Here is a 22062-nt window from a genome sequence, read left to right on the forward strand (position 1 = left end):
TGAAGTGTGTAGAGCTGTCTTGTCAGCACTTGTAAATTGGTATGTGAAATATTCCCAGATTTCAGTGGAGACTTTTTTCCCCTGCTCAGCTGAATATTTGTGAATGAGCAACAAGAAAACCTCTTTCCTCCCACTGCTTTCCCAGATTTCATGTTTCCCATCCTTTTTTTCTTTCATTCTTTCATTTTCTTTTTTACTCTTTCCCATGAAAACACATGGGGAAAAATAAGAGGAGAAAAATAGGTGGGAGGGGAAAAGGAGGAGGCAATAGAATTTCACAGGGAGGTAAGTTTGCAAGCCAACAAAAAGACTGCTGAGATTCTTCTTTAAATAGTAAAGCCTGCATATCGCTTAACATTTGCATCTTTTAAGAAGTCTGCTTTAATGGCTTACTCTTCCCTGTCTGGATAGTCAGAGCCTCTCCCCACCCTTTCAAACTGGGATTTCCCTTGTGGCATCTCGCATGTAGGATTTGCTCACTGCCCGTGTTTTGCTCTCCACACACCAGAGGCACATTTTCACAGAGGCATAGCAGGGTCCAAGCAGTGAGTCCCATACTCATGCCTCACACCTGAAGTGTCCGTGACCTCTGCTTTTGCTGACAGCAAGGAGATGATCCGTCACAGCCTGGGGCCCTCGCGCTCCCTGTGGTCCTGCTTCACTCCCTGGCATTGCTTGTGGGGGTCTTTGGTTCTGAGAGGAGCCAGGAAAACCTGACCTCTGAGTGACATCTCCAAACAGAGGCTCTTCAGAGCCAGACCATCCTGCTGTTGGAATGGGTAAAAGCAGCAGAGATATCTCTGCAAGCAGTTTTTCACAGCTGGCATTAAGCTGGCCAGGGCACTTTTGCACCGCTTGCTGTCCCTGTGGGCTCACCTGGACTCACTGCTGGTCCCAGGAATGGACAACCCCAAGCTCCAGCATGGTGCCCCACACCTCCACACCGATCCAGCTACCAGGATGAGCAGAGATCAGCTGCAAACCCCTTTTCCTCTACCTGTCATCACCTTATTTTTTTGAGGGATCCCAGATCATGCAGCCCATTGCAGCAAGTGCAGAGGCAGGAGTCTTTGTTTCAGTTCATGTGAAGGGACTTGAATGTTTTGCTGAGGCAACCTTGCTGAGTCCATGTGGTGTCATGAAGGAAATAAAGAAATTAAAAAAGAGCACTCTTGAGTTAAGCTAAGAGCAAGAGATGGTAGATCGGTGCTAACTGCAGGCAATACAGCTCAGGGAAATACATGAAAATGGCGCTTGTTTTTCTGACCAGGCTTGTAGAATAACTGGAGGTATCTTCAGACTGTAGAAAATACCCTTCAACAGTAGGGTTTTTTTGATTGGGCAGATTACATTTAGGAAGCAGGTATCCAGACTGTGGAGTGTCACAGGCAAGCAGGGAGCTGCTGCATGATTTTTCAGGCATTAGCAGTGGAAGAATATGCCTTTTCTGAATCCCATGAGTTTGTCAAAACCAATTTCCTGTGTTGATGCTGGGGTAAGGCATAGAAAATAGCCGGCCTGGCAGCTACAGAAATACGAGGATATTTGAAAAAGGATAGGCTTTTTATTTACCCTAAGTGATGGATAGTGGCTGAAATGTGAAAAGAAATATGGGGGGAAAGATGTGCTTCATTATAATTTTCTTTTTTTCTATTTTCTGCATTTTCTTCCTGTCTTTTTATCTATTCCGGGCAAAGTATGTCAGTAAGTCTAATTTTTAAAAATTTCTTCTATTGTCGCTGCTCTTTTTGCAGCCCCAGTGTTTAGAGTCTGTTGTTTGTGTGCCAGGTTACATACAAGAGCCACCATACTGGTTCAGATCAAGGGTGCATCCCGACAAGTATCTGATTCCCTAGATTCATCATGCCCAGCTTCAGAAACTCAGGTTTTGTGTCTCGATTCAGCTCGAGTCAACACAAAAGACTTCAGTAACACCAGCACATGGATTATAAGATGTTAGAGCTCGCAGATGAAAAGCAATACCAGGTAACAAGGCTAACCTTGTGGGGTTGCTTCTAAGATGCAGCTAATCACCTTCTATCTCCCTCCACCTAGAGATAGGTAGGCACCTCAAGTTAAGAGAGATTAACCCAGGCCCTGGTAATGCTCCATGAGGATGCTGTACAAGAGGCTCAAGAATTAGAGCAACCTTTTCCAAGCCACACCCTCTCGATTTCCTCCTGTCCAGGATCCAGAGTTTGAGATGCTCTGGATTTGACATATTAGCTTTTCTGGGACTTTCTCTAGTTTCTTAACCGATGGATACCTCTGGCAGCTCCACCTCCTGCTACCAGCAGGTTTTATCTTTCCATTCGGTACCGCTTCCTTTTGTTTTAGTTGTGCCATCTGACAGCTTCCTCCTACTCTCCTGTGCTGTAATAACTATCAGCTCATTGTGTCTGCTTTTCTGGCTGTCACACAGAGCTCCAGCAATGGAAAAAGGTTGTATTGCCTTGTGTAGTCACCAAAGTCAGCTCTTGCGTAGTTGGCAATGTCAAACATGAACCACGAGCTGAGTGCCTCATTATGTGTTTTGGGAGGCAGACTTGAGCACCTCCAGCTGCACTTTTCGGGTTAATCTTTTGCCTGCCTGTCATGCTGTCCTAGTGACCGGTGAGCGAGGTGTGTTTCATCCTCGCACTGCCTCTATGCAAGCCATTGCCTGGCAGGGGTAGACAGAGAGCTGCCATTACCGTAAGAGCAGGCAGCACCTCCTTCCCCAGGCCTTGACAGGAAACCACTGCGAGGAAGGTTTTGTATGAGCTTTTTCCAAAGTGGTGTTGTTTATGTTCAAACGACTGTGGGGTTTTTTCAAAGTACTTCTGAGCACTGAACTTAATTTGATCCTTTTCCTATGTGAGTTTGGGGAGACCTGGTGAGCAGCAATGTATGAACACCTGTCCTTTCCTTCCTTCCCTAGGATTTTAGATAATGGGCTGTGTGCAATGTAAGGATAAAGAAGCAACAAAACTGACTGACGAGAGGGATGGCAGTTTAACTCAAAGCTCAGGCTACCGCTATGGGACAGATCCCACTCCACAGCACTATCCTAGCTTTGGTGTGACTTCAATCCCAAACTACAACAACTTCCATGCTACAGGAGGCCAAGGACTGACTGTGTTTGGTGGAGTAAATTCCTCCTCTCATACAGGGACACTGCGTACAAGAGGAGGAACAGGTCAGTTTCAAAGTTGCCTTTCAGTGCTCTTACTATCAAACCCATAATTACAGCAGAGTCACAACTGTCTCAGCATGCTATTTTTGGGAAGAGTTGTTTCATAAAATAGCACAAAGAACCGAAGTAGGGCTGGAGCTGGGTTTTCAGCCCTACCTGTGCTAACTTGCCAGTGCTAGTTTACCTGGGGGGTGAGAAATTACGTTTACATGCCCAATTTGGTTGGCTGACTCCTCATCCCTCTACCAGGGGACGAAAAGTGTGAAAGTGTGGTCTGAGCCACCTCAAGTAGTTAACAGGAAATACTTCACCTGGCTATGCCTAACTTCTCTCTTCAAAAACTCCCTTTGTCCACTTGGGATGCTACGCTGTGCATGGGTACCAAACCAAGAGTACCGTTGATTGTACAGAGTGAAGGAAGTGGTGTGCCGCTGGCTGCCTAAAAGCAGAAGGATTAGAATAGTTGTCCAAAAAGTTGGAGGTCTCGATTTATTTTGCTCCTCAGCAACCAAGTAGCTTGTATGTTGCTTAGCCACCTTTTTCCTTGATGCTCCTTCCCCTCCAGTTTTTTCTGATGGAGTCTAACTGACCTATCTTCTTCTTTAGGTGTAACTCTTTTTGTGGCGCTTTATGACTACGAAGCAAGAACAGAAGATGACTTGAGTTTTCACAAAGGAGAAAAATTTCAAATACTTAACAGCTCGTAAGTTTAGACTTGGGAATATGCTTTTTAAAATTCTTAAACTTACACTGTTGGCAGTTATATTTGTCTGCTTGTTTTATTAGTAAAATCTAATGTTGGGTATTCAAGATATGTAGGGGGTTTACTCTGCTGGTCTTCACTTTTAGTGCACTTCTGCAAAGTGCTTTATTAATGAAAAACCAAACCTTAAACCATATGCAGCTTTACTTCAAAAATAAGCATTAGATTGTGTGATTCACTGCTTAGAGTTCACAGTGAACTCACATTTAGGACTGAGAGTACTAGCTCTGTACTTTACCAGTAGACAGAAGTTCTGCAAGGCGTGTACTAACACTTTTTGCAATCTGTTTGCAAGTATCTCTACACAGAAATGAGCTAAAAACTGATTCACAAAAGAGACGTTACCCAGATTTGTGTGCCAAGCTTAAAAGCTTTTTTCTTTTTTTAATTTTTATATTTTTTAAAAGCACCTTTTAAAGGAAGGTGATGCAGTCAGAACACGCTGGGAAGTTCTGTTAAGTGAGAACGTGTCATTGTATAGTTGCATTTGACACAAAAACCGCACTTACATCCTGAAAATTATCAATTTAAAATTAATTTTATGAACTGCCCATATAAAAAAATCCCTTAGCAATTTAAAAATAACATCTGAAACTTACTGTGCTACTGACCTATATCTGATCATCTTGTAGTTCTTGGCTAACAGCATAAAGTTGAAGGCTCTGTGCCACGTTCAGTATTGCTGTCATGAAGAGGTAAAAATGGGTTAACGACCATGTATGTCACTTTCTAGAGGCTTTGTGATATTGCTCTCATCTTTTTTTTTTAACACTATGTGACAGTGAGGCAAATTCCTCCCTGGTGCAATTCCTGTTAATTTAAATAGAACAACTGCAGGGTTGGAGTTGGCTCAATGTGCATAAAAGTTAAACAAAAACCAAAAATCAGGTAATTCTGTGGAATATTTCATGAAGCTATGAAGCTGAAGAGCTTTGATGTACATGAAAGCACAGAAACTTCAGTTACGACTTGTAGAGGGAGCAGCAGTTTAAAAACCTCTACTTCTAAATTAGCACTTGGGAAAAAAAACCCTTTTTTAACCTGTCATCCATTTTTGTTCACGTTGCCTGCTGCTTTCCCAGCCTTGCACAAACTGTGCCATAACTCGAAACAAGAAGAATTTCCTTGCATTATAAGCTCTTTGCACACGCCAGCTGATGAAAGCAGGGAGTGCTCACCAGGGCTTGTGGAGCAGTTGTAGTTGGGGTCAGTGGGACAGAGAGATTCCCCTACATGGGGGTGGTTGCAGTACATGCATTTTGATGCAGGTTATGAAAAAAAACCCAAACCAAAACAAAACAAAAAATACACAAGCATCCACGGATTTTCCTGTAGGATTATAGAAGCTCAGTTCCCATCATAAACATGGACCTAACCACACTCCTGGAGTAGCGAATGCCAGGCTGGGAATCTCCAGAAAGCAGCTTTCCTGGAAGAATGATTCCCCTCTTCACTTATATCAGAAATTATATGAAAGAAGCTCGTTTTTTTAAGTCTGCCAATGCTGCTTGAATCAGAAAGCACGTATGTGCACAAAACTAGTTTCTCTGGAATTTTTGGACTGGTTTGGATATGGGGTTTTTTTTTACCTGTGAACAAACAAAATTTGGTCTGTGCTATAGATTGGAAGTTCAGGACAGCAACACCGGAAGTGGCATACAAAGTTTATCCCTGTGATTTGAGGTCAGAACTGATACCAAGGGCAGTCAGGGGGAAAGAGGTACCTGCAGGGTTGGTTCAGAGCAGAGCCTGACTTAGAGGCTCAGAAACACTCGCCATCTCCAATATCCCCACTGACACTGCTGTGCATCCTGGCTCACCCCAGTGACTAGCCTCCTCCTACCAGCTGGGTGTCTAAAATTAAGAACTGTGAAAAAAGTCTGCATTCCTCCTCCTTTCTGGCACTGCTTTGAGAGATTTAAGCTTCTCTGTCAATGCAGAAAGGGTTGTTCCCGATAGGATCATCTACAGGACTGCTTTTTTCCTCCCTAGATGCAGTAAAATACCTCCATCTAGTGGACTCTCCATACAGTAAGAAGAAATATAATGGTACAATTTCGCAGCCACAGTATGGCATAATCTCTCAAATATTCTACAGCAACATATAGGGGAAGGGTTAACACTTCAGCTGGTAAAATTAGGGTCACAAACAGAAAGGGCCGTTTGCCTGGACACACTAAGGCACACAGGTGTATAGAGTCAGCTGCCAGCCTCCAGAAAAGCTACTTGTTTTTCACTGTTTTGAACTGTAGAATTGGAAATGTCTCCTTTTTGACTAATCACAGATATTTCCTAGTTGTTTTCCACAGAGTTCATACTCCTTCAGACTGTTAAAGAAAGTGAAGTTGAAAATTTAAAGGAAGAGCTCACCTTTACACAACCTTTCCTGTCAGTAATAGCTTAGACGATGTATTTTCTGTAACTGCTAGTTTACAGACGAGGCTGAATTCTCTGGCCATATTTGATAATATTGTTTAAATAGTGAACAAAGCTCTGTTTCACAGAGGGGGAACTGAAGAAGATTTTCTAAGCAGTCCAGAAATAGAAAATAAAATGCTTATTAGTATCAGTTAAACATCAGTGAATCTAGCGCTGAGAATTAAATGCAAATTACTATATCCCAAATCATTGCATCCTGTAAAAAACTGAGAAATAAACTTCTCCTAAAGCTGCACATTCTACAGACACACGCATGGCATGTTTTAGTGTGGGGTGTCCCTGCCCATGGCAGGGGGGTTGGAACTAGATGATCTTAAGGTCCTTTCCAACCCTGACTATTCTATGATTATCTAAAGGGCAATACCATGTCCCACTGTGTGCACCAGTGTACGACAAAAACTGATGCTAAGCCTGTAAAACACAGCTGTAAGATGGTCCTGCACGTTCATATTTAGATGTTGTAGGAGAATGTTTTATGTAAGTATTTGGAAATGCAGCTAAGTCCTTTGCTAATTCAGATACCTTCTCTTGGTGGCCAGAAGAGGGAATCTAGACAATGAAATGTGATCCTTAAGGGCCATCTAAAACTCCATGTTGATTGATTGCAGGTTCATTATACCCATAGTTTAAAATTAGCAGTGAATGTGACAGTGTGTCATGGTTTAACCCCAGCCAGCCACTAAGCCCCACACAGCTGCTCACTCACTCCCCACCCAAGTTGGATGGGGTAGGGAATCAGAAGAATAAAAATGAGAAAGCTTTTGGGTTGAGATAAAGACACCTTAATAGGTAAAGCAAAAGCTGCACACAAGCAAAGCAAAACAAGGAATTAATTCACCACTTCCCATGGTCAGGCAGTTGTTCCAGGAAAGCTGGACTCCATCATTCATAATGGTTACTTGGGAAGACAAGTGCCATCACTCTGAACATTGTCCCTTTCTTCTTCTTCCCCCAGCTTTATATGCTGAGTATGACACCATATGGCATGGAATACCCCTTTGGTCAGTTGGGGTCAGCTGTCCCAGCTATATCCCCTCTCAACTCCTTGTGCACCCCCAGCCTGCTCACTGGTGAGGTGGTGTGAGGAGCAGAAAAGGCCTTGGCTCTGTGTAAGCCCTGCTCAGCGGTAACAAAAACATCCCTGTGTTACCAACACTGTTTCCAGAATAAATCCAAAACACAGCCTCATACGAGCTACTATGAAGAAAATTAACTCTATCCCAGCCAAGACCAGCACACAGTGTTCAGTCTGGTAGCTTTTCTATGAGCTCTCTCCAGAGTCTGTATTAGAATAATTGCTATGGAAACAGTTTTCAATTCTCTAGTTTAAATCCAGCCCTCACCAAACCCAATTTTGCTGTTTGTTATGCCTGCTTATGCCATTATGCTATGTTGGGAAGGCTACATTACTAATCACCACTGAAATAATAATAGCTATAAAGAAATACGTATATTATTCCGGTTTAGAGGGAAACAGCTCTGTCAGAAGCACATCACTGATAAAGTGAGGAGTGGCTGTGGCTTCATACACTACACAGCTGTGGGTGCTGTTAGTAAAGTCAGATCATTGCCTTTGCAGCTGTGTCTCACTCTCGCTTCTCCTCTTCACCTCTGTTTCTGCAGGGAAGGAGATTGGTGGGAGGCCCGGTCCTTGACAACAGGCGAAACTGGTTACATTCCCAGCAATTATGTGGCTCCAGTTGATTCCATCCAAGCAGAGGAGTATGTTTTCTTTTGGTTGTAAAGAGCCATTAGTGCTGTATTTAAAAGAAGTTTGAGGAGTTGGTTTTGATTGATTACAGTGATTTTTCAAATGACTTACATTATTTTTATTTCAGTACTTAACTGCACTGATAAATAATTAGGTAATTAGTAACAAAAGCAGCACATTCTCAGTGCTTTTTTCAATGTCAAAACAAAGGAAGACAACCTAAAGGAATATAGGTCTGCTTCCTTTCTTTAAGTGTCGGCTAATTTCAAGCTTTATGCAAAAGGTGCCCTTGCTTTTCCTGAACCAACTTGTAAAAATATTTGGAGTCAATTTGTGTTCAAACTGTCTATTCAAGAAGTGACGCTGTTTCACCAAATACCTAACCAATAGGCAGGATGCCTACAATGCATACAGCATAATGAAGACATACCTATGTGAAAAATGGAGCACTGTGTGCGTCCGTATTCTTTCCAGTATAAAAGATACAGTGGAGGAGCTTAAGTAGCTGAGCAGGTACTACTGTAGTCTGTACTTCAGGTTGCACTTGGTTGGTTGTGAAACCAACCAACTAAACAAACAAATTGCTGCAGGAAGGAAAAAGGTACCAAAACTCTGAAAACCTTATGTAACCACACTGAAGTGGTTGCATCTGGTCCTTCTACTGAGGTTTTATAGCTGTGCTGCAACAAAGAAATTGAATACTAATGCATCAATATGCAAGTCAAATATGTAGTTTATGGCAACATCTGTAAAAATACTGCTTTTTGGCAGCAACCCATTTTTCTGCCCTTTTCCTTGTCCATCCCTTCCCACCAAGTCTTGTTCTCTGTCTGTTGAAGTCTGGCGTTTGTCGTAAGACACCAGACAAGCACTCTCAGCCTCTACTGGTTATAGGCTTAATGCACAGTGCTACTGCACAATGTGTAAAACATCTAGTACACAGTTTGTCACATTAGCTTCCCACCACAAAAAAAAAAAGACACAGGATGACAAAAAATGGTTGAATATACTTGAGTAAACATAGTTTCTTGAAGTAATCCTCCATGTCTGTGTAACACTACCTAGTATTCTTGCGTAGCATTTGTCTTACTATTTCTGATGTTTCCCTAAGGTGGTACTTTGGTAAACTTGGCCGAAAAGATGCTGAGAGGCAGCTGTTATCATTTGGAAACCCCAGAGGTACCTTCCTGATTCGGGAAAGTGAAACTACCAAAGGTAGGCTGGCCAAAGCTATTCTGACTACGAATGAGAATATATATGAGAGAAATTGTGCTAAAATTGTGAAATACTCTTTTCAGTGGTATGAAGGTGGAGAGAAGTGCCATCTTGCATATGTGTGTGCTAGGGAATTAGACGTCTGGACATCCCAGGTCTTAAAAGAGTGAGTGTTTAAAGCAGAGAACCCAAGTGCAACCAGTGTCATGCTCAAGTCATGCACAGGCAAGATGTTCTGCTCTGCTGACACACTCTGAATGAACATTGCACTGTCTCTCAATATGTTGAGGATACTGCTATTACAACAGAGTTGGGTGGAGACTGGCCCCTCAGGACACCAGCTATGGGGCTTCGGGAGGCAGGGTGTCCGTATTTGGGTCCAGGCACAGCCAGCTGGCTTACTGTGACCAGACGCTGGGAATCTCCAGTCTAATTTGGTGAAAATTACTTCATACTTCTGAATATGCAGAATATTTGAATCTTCTTGCCTGGAAGATGTAAGATAAGAGTCAGGGGGGAGGGAGGTACTGGTTATTATTTTAGGAAGATTAGAGGATTTTTTGGCCTTTCCCCTTTGAAATGCTGGATCCCTGGGGGGGGGGGGGAAGAAAAAAAAAAAGGAAAAAGGTAGTTATTTTTAAATTCATAGATTAACAGTGAAAAGACTTGAAAATATTTCTAATTAATATATTTATAAAGCATTCAACTGTATCCATTCTATTGAAGTCAAGTGTAAGGATGCCATCTCTTCCTTCCCTCTAAAAATCATTGGAGGAATTCCACTTTTCTTGGTGGGTGTTACCTTTGCTTTTACTTCTGTTCATGAGAAATGTCAACATCTTCTTCAAAGTGTGAAAAGATCTCTCTAATTCATATAACTGTTGAGGAGAAAACCACAACTAAGTAAAAACAAACCTGGCCATTTCTCAATTAACCAGCAATCGAAAACTAGCTGTGGGAAGCATAAGTCACTAGAATTAGTTCCATGTAAGTTCTGAAGTCTAATGGCGGTTCATGTAATTAAAGCACTGACTTGTCAATGCTTTGATCAGAGCACATGCTGTCAGCTAGAGTTAGCATGCAAAGTGGTTGGAGTCATGGCTGGTAAAGGGGTTTAAAGAAGAGAAACACTACTTCCCACTCCTCTCTACCTCACCTATCTTCACTGCTGCATTCTGTCACCTAAAATTGTAAGTTTTACATTTTTGACTCCTGCAGTCACTGGATTCTTCCTTCACTGCCCTTAACTTTGAAGACTGTTTCTGATTCAAAATCTGGATAGACATGCCATTGTTTCAGACAGATAATTTCCCATCTTGTGACCCCACAGCTTACCCGTGTCTTACATAGCAGTGAGGCATTCTTACCAGGAGCAAGACAGGCCCTAACTTTTTTTTTTCTGCAAATAGCCTCCACCTGTTTGTTTTCACCAACAGTTGTTGTGATGTGTGCAAGGAACAAGATTTCGTTCCACTCCGTGCCGACAAGTTTAAAAATTCACTCATATCCGTGGATCCTAATACCAAACACAACAGTTTCTCTAAACCACATTATCAGTTTAGTCTGTTTTCACCATTTTTTATACACTGATAGGGGATACATTTTTCAGGGCTGTTTACTTAGCTAAGTCAGGGCTTCTCTTTCTAGAGCTTGTGAGACACAAAAAGTGTTGGGGAAATGGAATAATCCATCATGGATGGACTTATTGCAGCAAGCTTAATTTCTCTGCATTTCAACTTAAGGCTTTATACATCTTCGGGCTAAGTTTACATCAAAGCCATTGGAAAAAAACCAAGCGTGCATGGTTTTTGTCAAAAATGCCTATTTCCCTTCTGATCCTTGTGGTGTTTCAAGATGTTGTTAGAAGAAAACAGAGGGAGCTTGTTGTTCATAAGAAAGAAAAAAGTCAGCTGGGCGGGCTCAGATGGCGCATTCTCCCATGTCTCCTCAGAAATGCCTTACCCCAGCTAGTCATCTTGGGCTTGAGGCAGGAATTGTTTTGTGACATAGAATTGTCCATTATGTTTTAAATAATAGCAATAATAAAATTAATCAGGATCATGTTTAAAGTATCATTGTGGATGGCTTCAGCATGAATTTAACCTCCCTTGATCATGGTTGCGTTCACTTTTTACTTCCAAAATAAATCATAGGGGACTGGCTTTTCATTTTTTTCAATGCCTGACTACCCAGGTACTTCATCAGCTCTTGTCTGTATAATCTTTCACCTGGTTTCAATCTCCACCCTCCAAGGCTGTCTGGTTTTAGTTTTGTTAGGTTTCTTAAAATTCATTAGTATAATATATTTTAATGTCTTCTTTCCATCCAAATTTTTATTAGGTATATCTCTTATATTTTAATTTATCATCAGATAATAATGAATAGTGTAAATAACCAACAGCCTAAAGAAACAAATAATGAAATCCATCTCGGTTCTTGTTTTTTGTTCAGATTTGAGCTAAAGCTCCAGTCCTGCAACTTGATCTGAGGTCAGCTGGGGTCCACAGAGGGCCACCCACACGGCTCTGATTGCAGACCTGGAGCCACAGATTGTTTACATTTTCCTAAAGAATCTAAAATAGTGACCAGATAGGCAGGGAGCGTGACTAAAGAAAATACAGCTGCTGCCAGTGCAGGAACTCACATGAGCGGAAGTGCAGAAAACTGCCTGGAAAGCTTTGCAAGTAGGCTGACAGCGTACGACCCAGAGCGGTGGTAAAAACCATGCGCAAGATGTGCTTGCAAACCCCCCAGAAGCTTTGAACCCCTAGCTGAGGGAGATGTACGTACCCAGTGGGAGACCCTTGTCAGAAAAATATCCCAAACAAACAGTGTTTTTCTACACTTAGAAATAAAAACCTTGTCACTCCTCTCAGGGTGTCTCCCACTCACATAAACCAGAATCATCTGTGTAAGTGCTGGCTCTTTTCTTCCTATTTAGAGGACAACAGGGAATTTGAGAAGTCCTTGGAGTCAGGGTGGAAACATTTTGTCCACTGGAACTCCCTCGGTGTCGAGCCACCCGCCTGCGTGACCTGTTTGCAGGTTAATGTGGTCAGGGAAACTTCTCCTGGGGAGACATCCAGGAAAGACCTCTTACACGAGGAATCTCAACTACCTAACTGTGGAGGGTTCTTTAAACCATTTCACTTAGCTGGAGGTGGTTCTGGAGGATGTGAACAGGCCGAGTGTGTTGAAAAGGATCCTGACTTGGGATATGCAGCAGTTGGTGCTGTTTCCTATCAGACCTGTAGGAAATCACTCCACCTTTCAGTTTGTACAAAACTGTCTGCCAGTGGTTTTCCTTTCCAGCCCTTAGCTGACACATTTACCAGTGAAAACAGCTCAGGCTGCAGAAGGACCTTCCTGACATCTCTGCAGTTCAGCATAGATCAGCTGACAATTATCTCCAGGGGGTTTTTTTACCTTTTAGTGCCTGAATTGCCTTTGAGTAAACACAGTATTTGTCTGAGCCGTGAATGAACGCTTTTCTTCTCCAATGCCTTTGAAATGGCCACACTTTTACACAAAAACTGCATTATGCTCTAAAATGAGGCTTTGCTTTTGACACTGTGGAGAACCAATGTGTGGGTGTCACTGTATGCAGAACATGACTATGCTTCAAATTAAGACACCTGAATGTGCAGGTCCCCAAGTAGGTGGCCAGCCTCCCTTTACAGTCAGCGGGAAGCTGAGATTCAGTTCAACTGACCATAGCTGCAGACACCTAGTGCTAAACCTGCATTACACCATTGATACCTACAGTGCCATAACACTCACAGAAACTAGGCAGTGATTCAGCTGCCGTAATAGCACAAGAAGTTTATGTGTGGGCATCTAAATCAAGCACTTGGCCTACCTGCAGACAGCTGCCGCTACACCTAAAACTAAATCCAGCCCCACAAGTGAGGTTCCTTTACCTGGCCATGAGCATCCAGAGCTATTTGAAATGCCTGCAGGGCATCTATGTAGTTTGGACAAATGTGACAGCCTGTGGGAAAACTGCCAAGCAGGATGTCCTGGGGCATCTCACATGGCACTCAACCGCTGTGTCTGGGCATCTGAATCCCACCAGTAACCTCTAAAGTACCATCATGGATTTGGAAAGTGAAACACATTGTTCTTGCAGATCTCCTGGTGCACACAGTCTTGGTGTAGTAGCATCTTCCAAAGACCGTGACATACAAAGTATGCTAATTTGGTTGTTTAATGTTTATAAAGAAGTTTCAGGTCCATCTGCCTAACAACACTACACATATATAAAGTCATTATCTCCAGTGCTTCCGATGAAAATCTTGGTATTTACCACCCACTGGCATTTACCTAAAGTATAGTATTTGCAGGGTAAAAAAAAGTCAATTCAATATAATTCAAATAAAAGTCAATTCAAGAATCTGAAGCAGTAGATGTTAAAATGTGACTTTTCATTTACACATAGGTCCTGATTTCTTTCTAGAAAAGTGTGAAAGGGACATGGTGTGAACACGATAAGATTTCTGTGATACTTAGTTTTTGTGATAGCAGCAAACCCAAACCTTTGTGTCTAAAAGCTACTTACAATTTTTTATTTCTCTTTTGCTTGGAACAGGTGCCTATTCCCTGTCTATTCGAGACTGGGATGATATGAAAGGAGATCATGTCAAACATTATAAGATTCGTAAACTTGACAATGGTGGATATTATATCACAACTCGGGCACAATTTGAAACTCTTCAGCAGCTGGTTCAGCATTATTCAGGTAATTTTTCAGACATTACATGGCACTCTGAAGTGTTTTAAAACAAAAGTGTTTGCTGCTGAGCTGAAATATGTGTAAGACGCCCTAAAGAGCCATTTGAGCTATGACTCTTGCTTGGTGCGATGCATCTTCCATTATCCCTTTCCCATTACAGTTATAAATGGCATTGAGTGCCGTTCACAGTGTACAGGGGCAAAGCTTTTAAAAGCTAGCACTCTATGAGGTAAAGGTTTTGCCTGCTCTCCCTTTTTTAAGCAAACAGAATTACTGAATCTGACTTGCACATCTAAAAGCATGAATTCCATGTGCATAAGTGCGTGCACACTATTCCTGTATTTTCCTATTCCTATATATTTTCCTAATAAAGCAAATAGGGAGCTGCATTGTGGAATTCAGTCACCTAAAGCAGTGACCAAAAGGTTTGCATATATTATCTGACTCAAATTTTCCCACTGGATTTGTGTTCAATGTGCAAAGTATTAACATTTAAATAACAGTCGGTCTAATTTAAACAGCCATGGCAAGGTGGGTGTTTCTTTAGGCATGGAGTTTGTGGCCACCCTCCAAGCTCTTGTCTTTTAAATTCCTGTGATTAAAATGTGACATGCACTATGCAACCCAAAAGTGCATCCTGCTGTCACTGACGATTGGTGTACAACAGATACAAATTTAAAGCCCCCCAAACCGGTTACATAGGACAGCTGGTTCTAAACTAGAAGACTGCCATGCTACCCAGTATAGTCATTTATATTTTTAAGCAGAAATTTGTATTTTGAATTATTTTGCTTTTATTTTTTCCTTATTTTAGGTTTTTGTAAATTAACAGATAAGCCCAAATGCTCATTGATCAAAGAATTTTCGTAATTTTTACTTGGGAAATCAGCTTCTCTGTGGGGTGTTTTTTCTATATTCTTTGTATTCTGTCTGCTGTATTCTTATGCTATTCATACTAGACATCTGGCTGTCTTCTCTGCCCAATTTCTGATGGGTGTATGCTGCCTGGGAGAATTTGTAGTTGTTTCTGGTGACTCTACATTAAGCTAAATAACGTATAAAACCTCACATCTAAGGAAGATAATTTTCAACCCCATTATAGCAGCTGCTACATGTCCGCTTTCAGTTTTCTGTGGTCACATTATTTGGATGATGTATTTTCCATGCACAAATGCACAAACAATTAGATCTGGAAACAGCCATTTCTGTGCAACACAGAGGCATAGTCGGTAGGATCCAGATAGGGTAGCTCAGGAGGGCATGGTACAAACCCACTCCAGAGTTTTCACCTACCGTCTCCCAGACCCAGGTGAACACAGGAGCCCTCATTCTATGCTAGCCCCAGCTGACACTAGACATGAAGGTTGTCTCTAACCACCTGCTCTGCATTCAGAATTGTAGGAGGTAGATTATCACAACACCTTGTGAGTGCCTAGATTTACTTCTAGGGACAACTCAAGAATGCCCAAATGACTCTGTAAAGATCAGCATGATTCCTGAAGAACCACTGCTGAGACCTGCAACAAGGTCAGTGCCTTCACAGCAGGACAGCTATACTCTGCAGCCCACACTTCAGCCTCCGTCTCTTAGCTGGAGCATCCCTGCACTATGCTGCCACTCCACTGCTGAGTACCCTTATTACTGAGTTGCCTCTTATCCCAGCCCCTTCTTACCTGGATAATGAAGTTAACTGCAGTGTCTGGACTTTCACAGATGAGATTTGCAAAAGAAAAATGTTGAGATCCCTGAGATGTCCTGACATCAGACTGAAGTCTGGGAACAACAAGTCTGAAGTCAAAGCATCATTCACCCAATCCCTAACAGCTAGCATAAGCTCTTGCGCATGCGGTCCAGGCTCAGCTGGAGCACCAGCATGCCAAACTTTGGGGTTGTTTTTTTTTTTCAGTTGAAGAAAAGAAGGAGATCTTAAAAACCTCCAGTTTCTTTCTACAGCTGTCCAAACTCGTGAGGAAGCTTTCCAGATACAATGCATATTTTGAGTACTCCCTATCCTAGTATTGGAATTATCTTGGAATGAGACATCCCAAATGGTCAGCTAATTTTCCCTGGTTTATGTGTCTTTGTTGTCTTGCTACTGGAGATGCAACAAGGTCCATATTGGGGTTTCTGTAGGGACTTGCCCAGCACGCGACAACATTTGTACTGGGGAGGTAGAGCTTGGTATTGCAAGGATCTTCAGTGCTTGCCCACCTTTTGATGCTGAAACAAACTCTTCACCTGCCCAGAAAGAAATCTTGCACAGGAGAATAAAGATTATGTTTGAGTCTGAAATACAATTTCAGTTCCCCACCTTGCTCTGCTATGCTGCACCTGTTTTAAGACACAAGTTGATATGCAAGCTTTAGATTGTAGTCTGCTTTCTGCAGCATAGCATACTACACAATACGTGTGTGTATATATTTCTATATATTATTGTTTTCACTTCTGCTAAAATATCTTGTGATTTTGTCACAGTTCATGTGAAACTCTGCAAGAGATAAGTGTAATGAATCTGCCCCAAACGATGTAGGACAGGCTGCATATGCTCATAAAGGTTTGCTCTAGAAAGAATAGCAGGAAAAGTCTTTTACAGGACACCTACAAAAACACCTTTTCACGGAGTAGAACATAGAAAATACCTTTTTCCAGGATACCTAGAAAAAATTAGCAAAAAAGTCCACCAAATTTTCATTACTGTGATTTTCAGAAAAAGTGACTTTTCTCTATGTTTCTCTTACTCGGTACAGAAACAACCCAGTTTGGGACTTAGAGATGGTTTTTAAAAAGTTATACTGTACTGTAGTATGCCAGTTACTGATGAAGTTATCTTAATGCAGCATTGTGGTAAAAGGGAAATCTTGAATCCACAAGAAAAACCACTGGCAGTCACCTTCCATTTCAGGCTGTGGAAGCAGAGACTCAAATATTTCCTGTTCTGTCTCAAATGAATATGTTTCAGTGTTCAATTTCTAATCTTCCAGGATGCTTTGTGGTATGCAACTAACAACTGTTGTGAGTAGCATTGTTTTTATGCTTACTGTTTATGTTTCATGTCACACTTTTTTTTCTTTCCTCTTCTTTGCTGTTGGCTTCACTTCTGGCTCCATCAGAGAGAGCTGCAGGTCTTTGCTGCCGCTTAGTAGTCCCTTGTCATAAAGGAATGCCAAGGCTTACTGATCTGTCTGTCAAAACCAAAGATGTCTGGGAAATTCCACGAGAATCCCTACAGTTGATCAAGAGACTGGGAAATGGGCAGTTTGGGGAAGTATGGATGGGTATGGAGCAAAATAATTATTCTAAAATAGCTCTCTGTGTGGGAATTACAAGATGGAAGGTGAAAATGTAGGACAGTGTGACCCACAAGAATAAAAAGAGCAAAGCTCAAGCTGTTAGGAAAAATGTCTTTGGAATCACACCTTTGACTTTGAAATTCTTTAATCTTCAACTTTTCACTGTAATTGATGGCAAAAGAAAACTGAAATTCTGTGTTTTCTTGCAAGGTTTTGATTTTGACAAATTACCCCTGTCTTAATGATAAATCAAGGCTACATAGTAATCTATTAATTATACCAGGGAGCCTTTTCCTGCAAGCTAACAAAAAAGTCCTTACCTTCAGTATCCAAAAATCGGTGTTTGCAAATGAATGTTAATGCAGTACTGAAAGACAAGTCACCTTCCATCTTTCTCAATGCATGCATAATTTTGGATTATAAGTGTGTTTTTTTTATTAATTTCCTCTCCCATAGAGAAAGCTGATGGTTTGTGTTTTAACTTAACTGTGATTGCTACGAATAATACCCCACAAACTGTTGGATTGGCTAAAGATGCATGGGAAGTTGCACGTGATACATTATTTCTGGAACAGAAGCTTGGTCAGGGGTGTTTCGCTGAAGTGTGGCGTGGTAAGGCAGAGAATATATTTTGCTTTGGATGGATCTTTTAAGGCCCTCTTGGCAGAAATAAACATTTCAAATAGAGATCTTAAAGCTAAAATATCAGAATAATAGGAAATGTTAGTCTATATTGCCTAAAACAGAGCTAAATACAGTAATTTTGGGGGAAACTTCTTTTCACTTGCACACACCAATATGAGAGGTTAGGGCATTCAGATCCATTAATTGCATTGGGTTTATTTGTGTGACTACACAATTGCTAGGTATTAAAATGGGAATGACGCAACTTGTAAGGCACCATGGCTAACCAGAAATTAATCTGGTAAGTAGACATTTTTCTTTCCCCATGTGTTTTAGCACTGATGGGATCACACCTTGAAAATGCTTCCATCCATTCTCCCAGTTTAAACATAATAGCAAGTACCAGCAAGCTGATATTGTCGAGTTAGCTTTCCCATGCAGCCACTTCTTTGTCTGTTTTGAAATCTGTATATTCAGCAGAACACTATAACTTGGTGCAGAGACCAGGGACAATAGAGGCAAGACTTGCCTAGTCCAGCTGAACCCTACTTTGAAGTCCAGAAATATTGACATTTTCCAAATCCACTGACATTGTTTTCTGTGCACTCGCCAGCTTTACTTGCTGCCTCCCTCTATGGGCCTCATTCTTTGAATAACTGTAAAACAATAGCAATTTAAAATATACATAAATCTTAGTATGGCCATAGCATTGAAACAGAATATGGTGGCCATTTAATGAGAGGTGAGCTCAAGTTTTGTGCCAAGTAGCATTCTGTGTAGCCTCTTTAAAATGACCAATTCAAATAAAGAATCACTATATGTTGTTTCTTCAGAAAAATTTGGTGGAGCAGCTTGGCCTTTCTTTTTGTTGCAATGACACAAAAGTATGTGTATCCAAAATAACCAACAGGCTATCCTGGCTTCTTGCAGGTGTTTTCCATTGCAAGACTACAGCAAGGAGCATGGCAGCAAGTCTGTGAAATTTACAGAATTTATAGACTAGAAATATACAAATTTATTGAATTTCACAGAATTATGGTTGACCTGTTTCAAAGAAAGCTACCTGTGTTTACTGCTAGTGTCCCCAGATAACTGCAGTTTCACCTTCTTGTCCTCCATCTTGAGTGCGTTAAAGAGTTTTTAGTTGAGGTCAGCTCTGTGTGCAGTAGATCCTAAAATGATACAATAAGCTAAAGGAGCTAATGCAATTAAAAATGACAAAGATCAGCTATGAGAAATAAAGTGCCAAGTACCAAATAGCCATCAGAAATGTGGAAATTATGATTACAATTATGACATTATGTTTCTTAATGTCTATTATAAACATGTTAACAGCTCTGAAACATTACCAAATTGGAATAGATTAACACAGTAAAAATTAATAAAAAATGCATGAAGTAGTAACTACCTGTAAATGGGAGGAATTCAGAGGGAAGCCTGTGCTACTTTTCTATTAGAGAGAAACACACCAAACCACAACAAGAAAACCTAACAATTTAAGCTGAAATCTGGGCTGAGAGGATAAGTTAACCTTTTTGTTTGAGTATGGTCTTTTTTAACTGGAGAAATTCATAAAAATGTTTAAAAATAGAACTGCTGAAAACACTTCATGGTAACAGAACGAACCCTGGGATTCTTATTAAGGCAATGCAAACAAATACTACACAGTTAATCCTTAGTTAAGACACCAGTTAAAATCCTAGTTTATTAATGCCCTGGTGCCTGTGAAACTAGGGTTTCATTCCTGGTTCATATAATTTGTGGTGTCTTTGCAAATGGCTATGACTCTGATGGCACCCTGCTGTTTGGATCCTCAGTGCCTCCAGGTAAAACATGGTCACTTTCACCCATCAGAAAAGACTTTGGCCACTCTCGTTGAAATTAGGAGGCAAAATTGCATTCTTCCCAGCTTACACAGGGGTGCCATTAAAGCAGCTTCAGCTCTAATTTAAAAGACTGGGTGAAACTAAAACCTGAAAAGTCCTCAAAGAGCACTGGAGTAGCTGTGGTAGTAACTTCAAGACATTATTTCAACACTGGTAGAGGAGATAGCACCTGGCATTGAGATGGCAGAAAAAACCAGGGCATCAACTTGCACTGCACGCTTTTGGCTAATATGTGCCTCAAGCCCCCACCGGCAGCATTGTGTGCTGCTGCAGGGATTGCCCTCCAAGTGAGAGATGTGCCAGGCAGTGGCTCCCCACCGCTCCTCCCCTTTCCTCAGCCAGGCAAGGTGGCAGCTGGGACCTCACCACTTGTAAAATACCCAGTCCAGCTCCATTTTATGCTCCGGCATATCAGCTGATCCCTGGTAACTGTTAATGTGCTTTTAACAAGGACAAAACAGGCTTATTTTACACATTGCCCTTTTGATTACATATTGATTTACAGAAACCGGATCTGAGTCTGTCTTAATGCATTTTGTAGGCCTTCTGCTATCTTCATCCTTAAGTGCAGAGAAGTAAGTTTTACCCAGTGTGATTCATTCATAGTGTTGTTCAGCCTTATCACACAGCAGCTCCCTACCAACAAATTGCAGGTGCCATTCAAAGCCATTTCAGCCCTGGCTCTGAAGCAGGGTTCTAGCAAGTCTGGGCAAGGGACAACCAGAGGGCACTAGGAAAAGGATATTGCTGCCCATTTTAATTTTCTTTCCTTTCTCTTCCCTAGTCTCCCATCCCTCAAAAAAATGTTAAGACAAGTGGGTGGTCTGGGGTTTTTTTCTTCCCAGTCTTCTTTCTCCCCTTTTCAAGTACTCTAGTGAAGCCCCACTTCTTGCTGGACACCCTGAGTCAGCCTTTGCTAGCTGTCTCCAGGTCCTTGTACAGCTGTTGCACAGAAGCTGTTGCACAGAAGCTGTTACAGAAGGCTTGGAAGATGATGGCTAAAAAATGGTTCAACTTGTCCATCTCAATGCTGACTGCAAGTAAAGAACAAAGTAAAGTAGACAGGAACCACCTCATTTTCAATCAGCAGCCGATGGGCTTCTGGGGACGAAGAAGGGAAGGAAAAAGACGCCTTCTGGTTTGGAAACACACCTATGTTTCTAAAATGAAATTGATTCAAAATTTGTTTCTTCAGAATTTTTCTTAGAGTATTTTTCCCCTCTGACTCAGAACAAAACCAAAATGTTAAAATGGCTTTCAAATGGAAAGTTCTGGGTTTAACAAGTTTTGTTATCCAAATCTGTGACTGGAGCTGTGTTGTTGTCTGTAGCAACTACTTGTTAGCAAGGGAATATATGAAGATGGATTTCAGCAGTTCTGTGCTTCCTAGTCACAGAAGGTTTCTGTGGACATTAGTGGAAACATTGTCTGGGTAGGATAAAAGTGATTGTGACCCAGTGCCAATGGGAATATTATTCGTCAGTATAATAAAGAGACTAAAATATGAGGGAGGAATACAACAAGGCAATACAACAAGAGGCGTGGGAGGAATACAACAAGGCAACATGGGAAAGCACACTTTAAAGAAATAATTATGTTGTGTCCTTGCTAGTTTATTCCTTGGTTACACTAGGCATCAGGCAGAAAAAGGAGCAGAAGACGTTTAGTCTAACTAATATCTATGCTTGCAGGTACGTGGAATGGAAATACTAAAGTGGCTATCAAGACCCTGAAGCCTGGCACTATGTCTCCAGAATCCTTCTTAGAGGAAGCCCAGATCATGAAGAAGCTAAAACATGACAAATTGGTCCAGCTTTATGCTGTGGTTTCTGAAGAACCTATCTATATTGTTACAGAGTACATGAGCAAAGGTAAAGCCAGAGCTGCTGCCCTTGATAACAAGTATTTTTTATTTATTGATGTTTCTCAGGGATACAGGGAGAAGTGCAGTGTGATGCATGAACAGTGTATGAGGAGGGAGAGAGGAAACAGGAAGCTAAATTCACCTCTGGCTTCAGAAGAATAATGAATTCAACTGTGAACTGTGCCCAAAACATGAAATCCACTAAATGTACACAGAAAATTTGCACTAGGTGGGAGAGAAGCTGGTGCAGCCTAAGTGGTTCCAAATGCATTAGCATCTAAACTTGCCTGACAAGTGGAGATTTGATTCGTCTAGATTTGAATGATATTACATGCTGCTTCCCAAGATGCTAGCTTTTCCTGG

The 22062-nt window shown here is 41.4% G+C and overlaps 1 protein-coding gene across 2 annotated transcripts in view; it reads left to right on the top strand.

Moving 5' to 3' along the window:
• Positions 1-22062, top strand: part of FYN (FYN proto-oncogene, Src family tyrosine kinase) — a 142049-nt gene that overhangs the window by 99218 nt on the left and 20769 nt on the right. Inside the window, exons 4-10 of one of the 2 annotated variants that reach the window (XM_080615305.1) lie at positions 2921-3178; positions 3782-3878; positions 8001-8099; positions 9200-9303; positions 13892-14041; positions 17782-17937; positions 21527-21706. In XM_080615305.1, coding sequence (XP_080471431.1) covers positions 2932-3178; positions 3782-3878; positions 8001-8099; positions 9200-9303; positions 13892-14041; positions 17782-17937; positions 21527-21706 — 1033 coding nt within the window. In that variant the 5' untranslated portion in view covers positions 2921-2931. The remainder of the gene's footprint in view (positions 1-2920; positions 3179-3781; positions 3879-8000; positions 8100-9199; positions 9304-13891; positions 14042-17781; positions 17938-21526; positions 21707-22062) is intronic. The other variant, XM_080615306.1, reaches the window with a different exon arrangement.

Source organism: Psittacula echo (assembly GCF_963264785.1).
Source record: "Psittacula echo genome assembly, chromosome: 4".
Taxonomy (NCBI): domain Eukaryota; kingdom Metazoa; phylum Chordata; class Aves; order Psittaciformes; family Psittacidae; genus Psittacula; species Psittacula echo.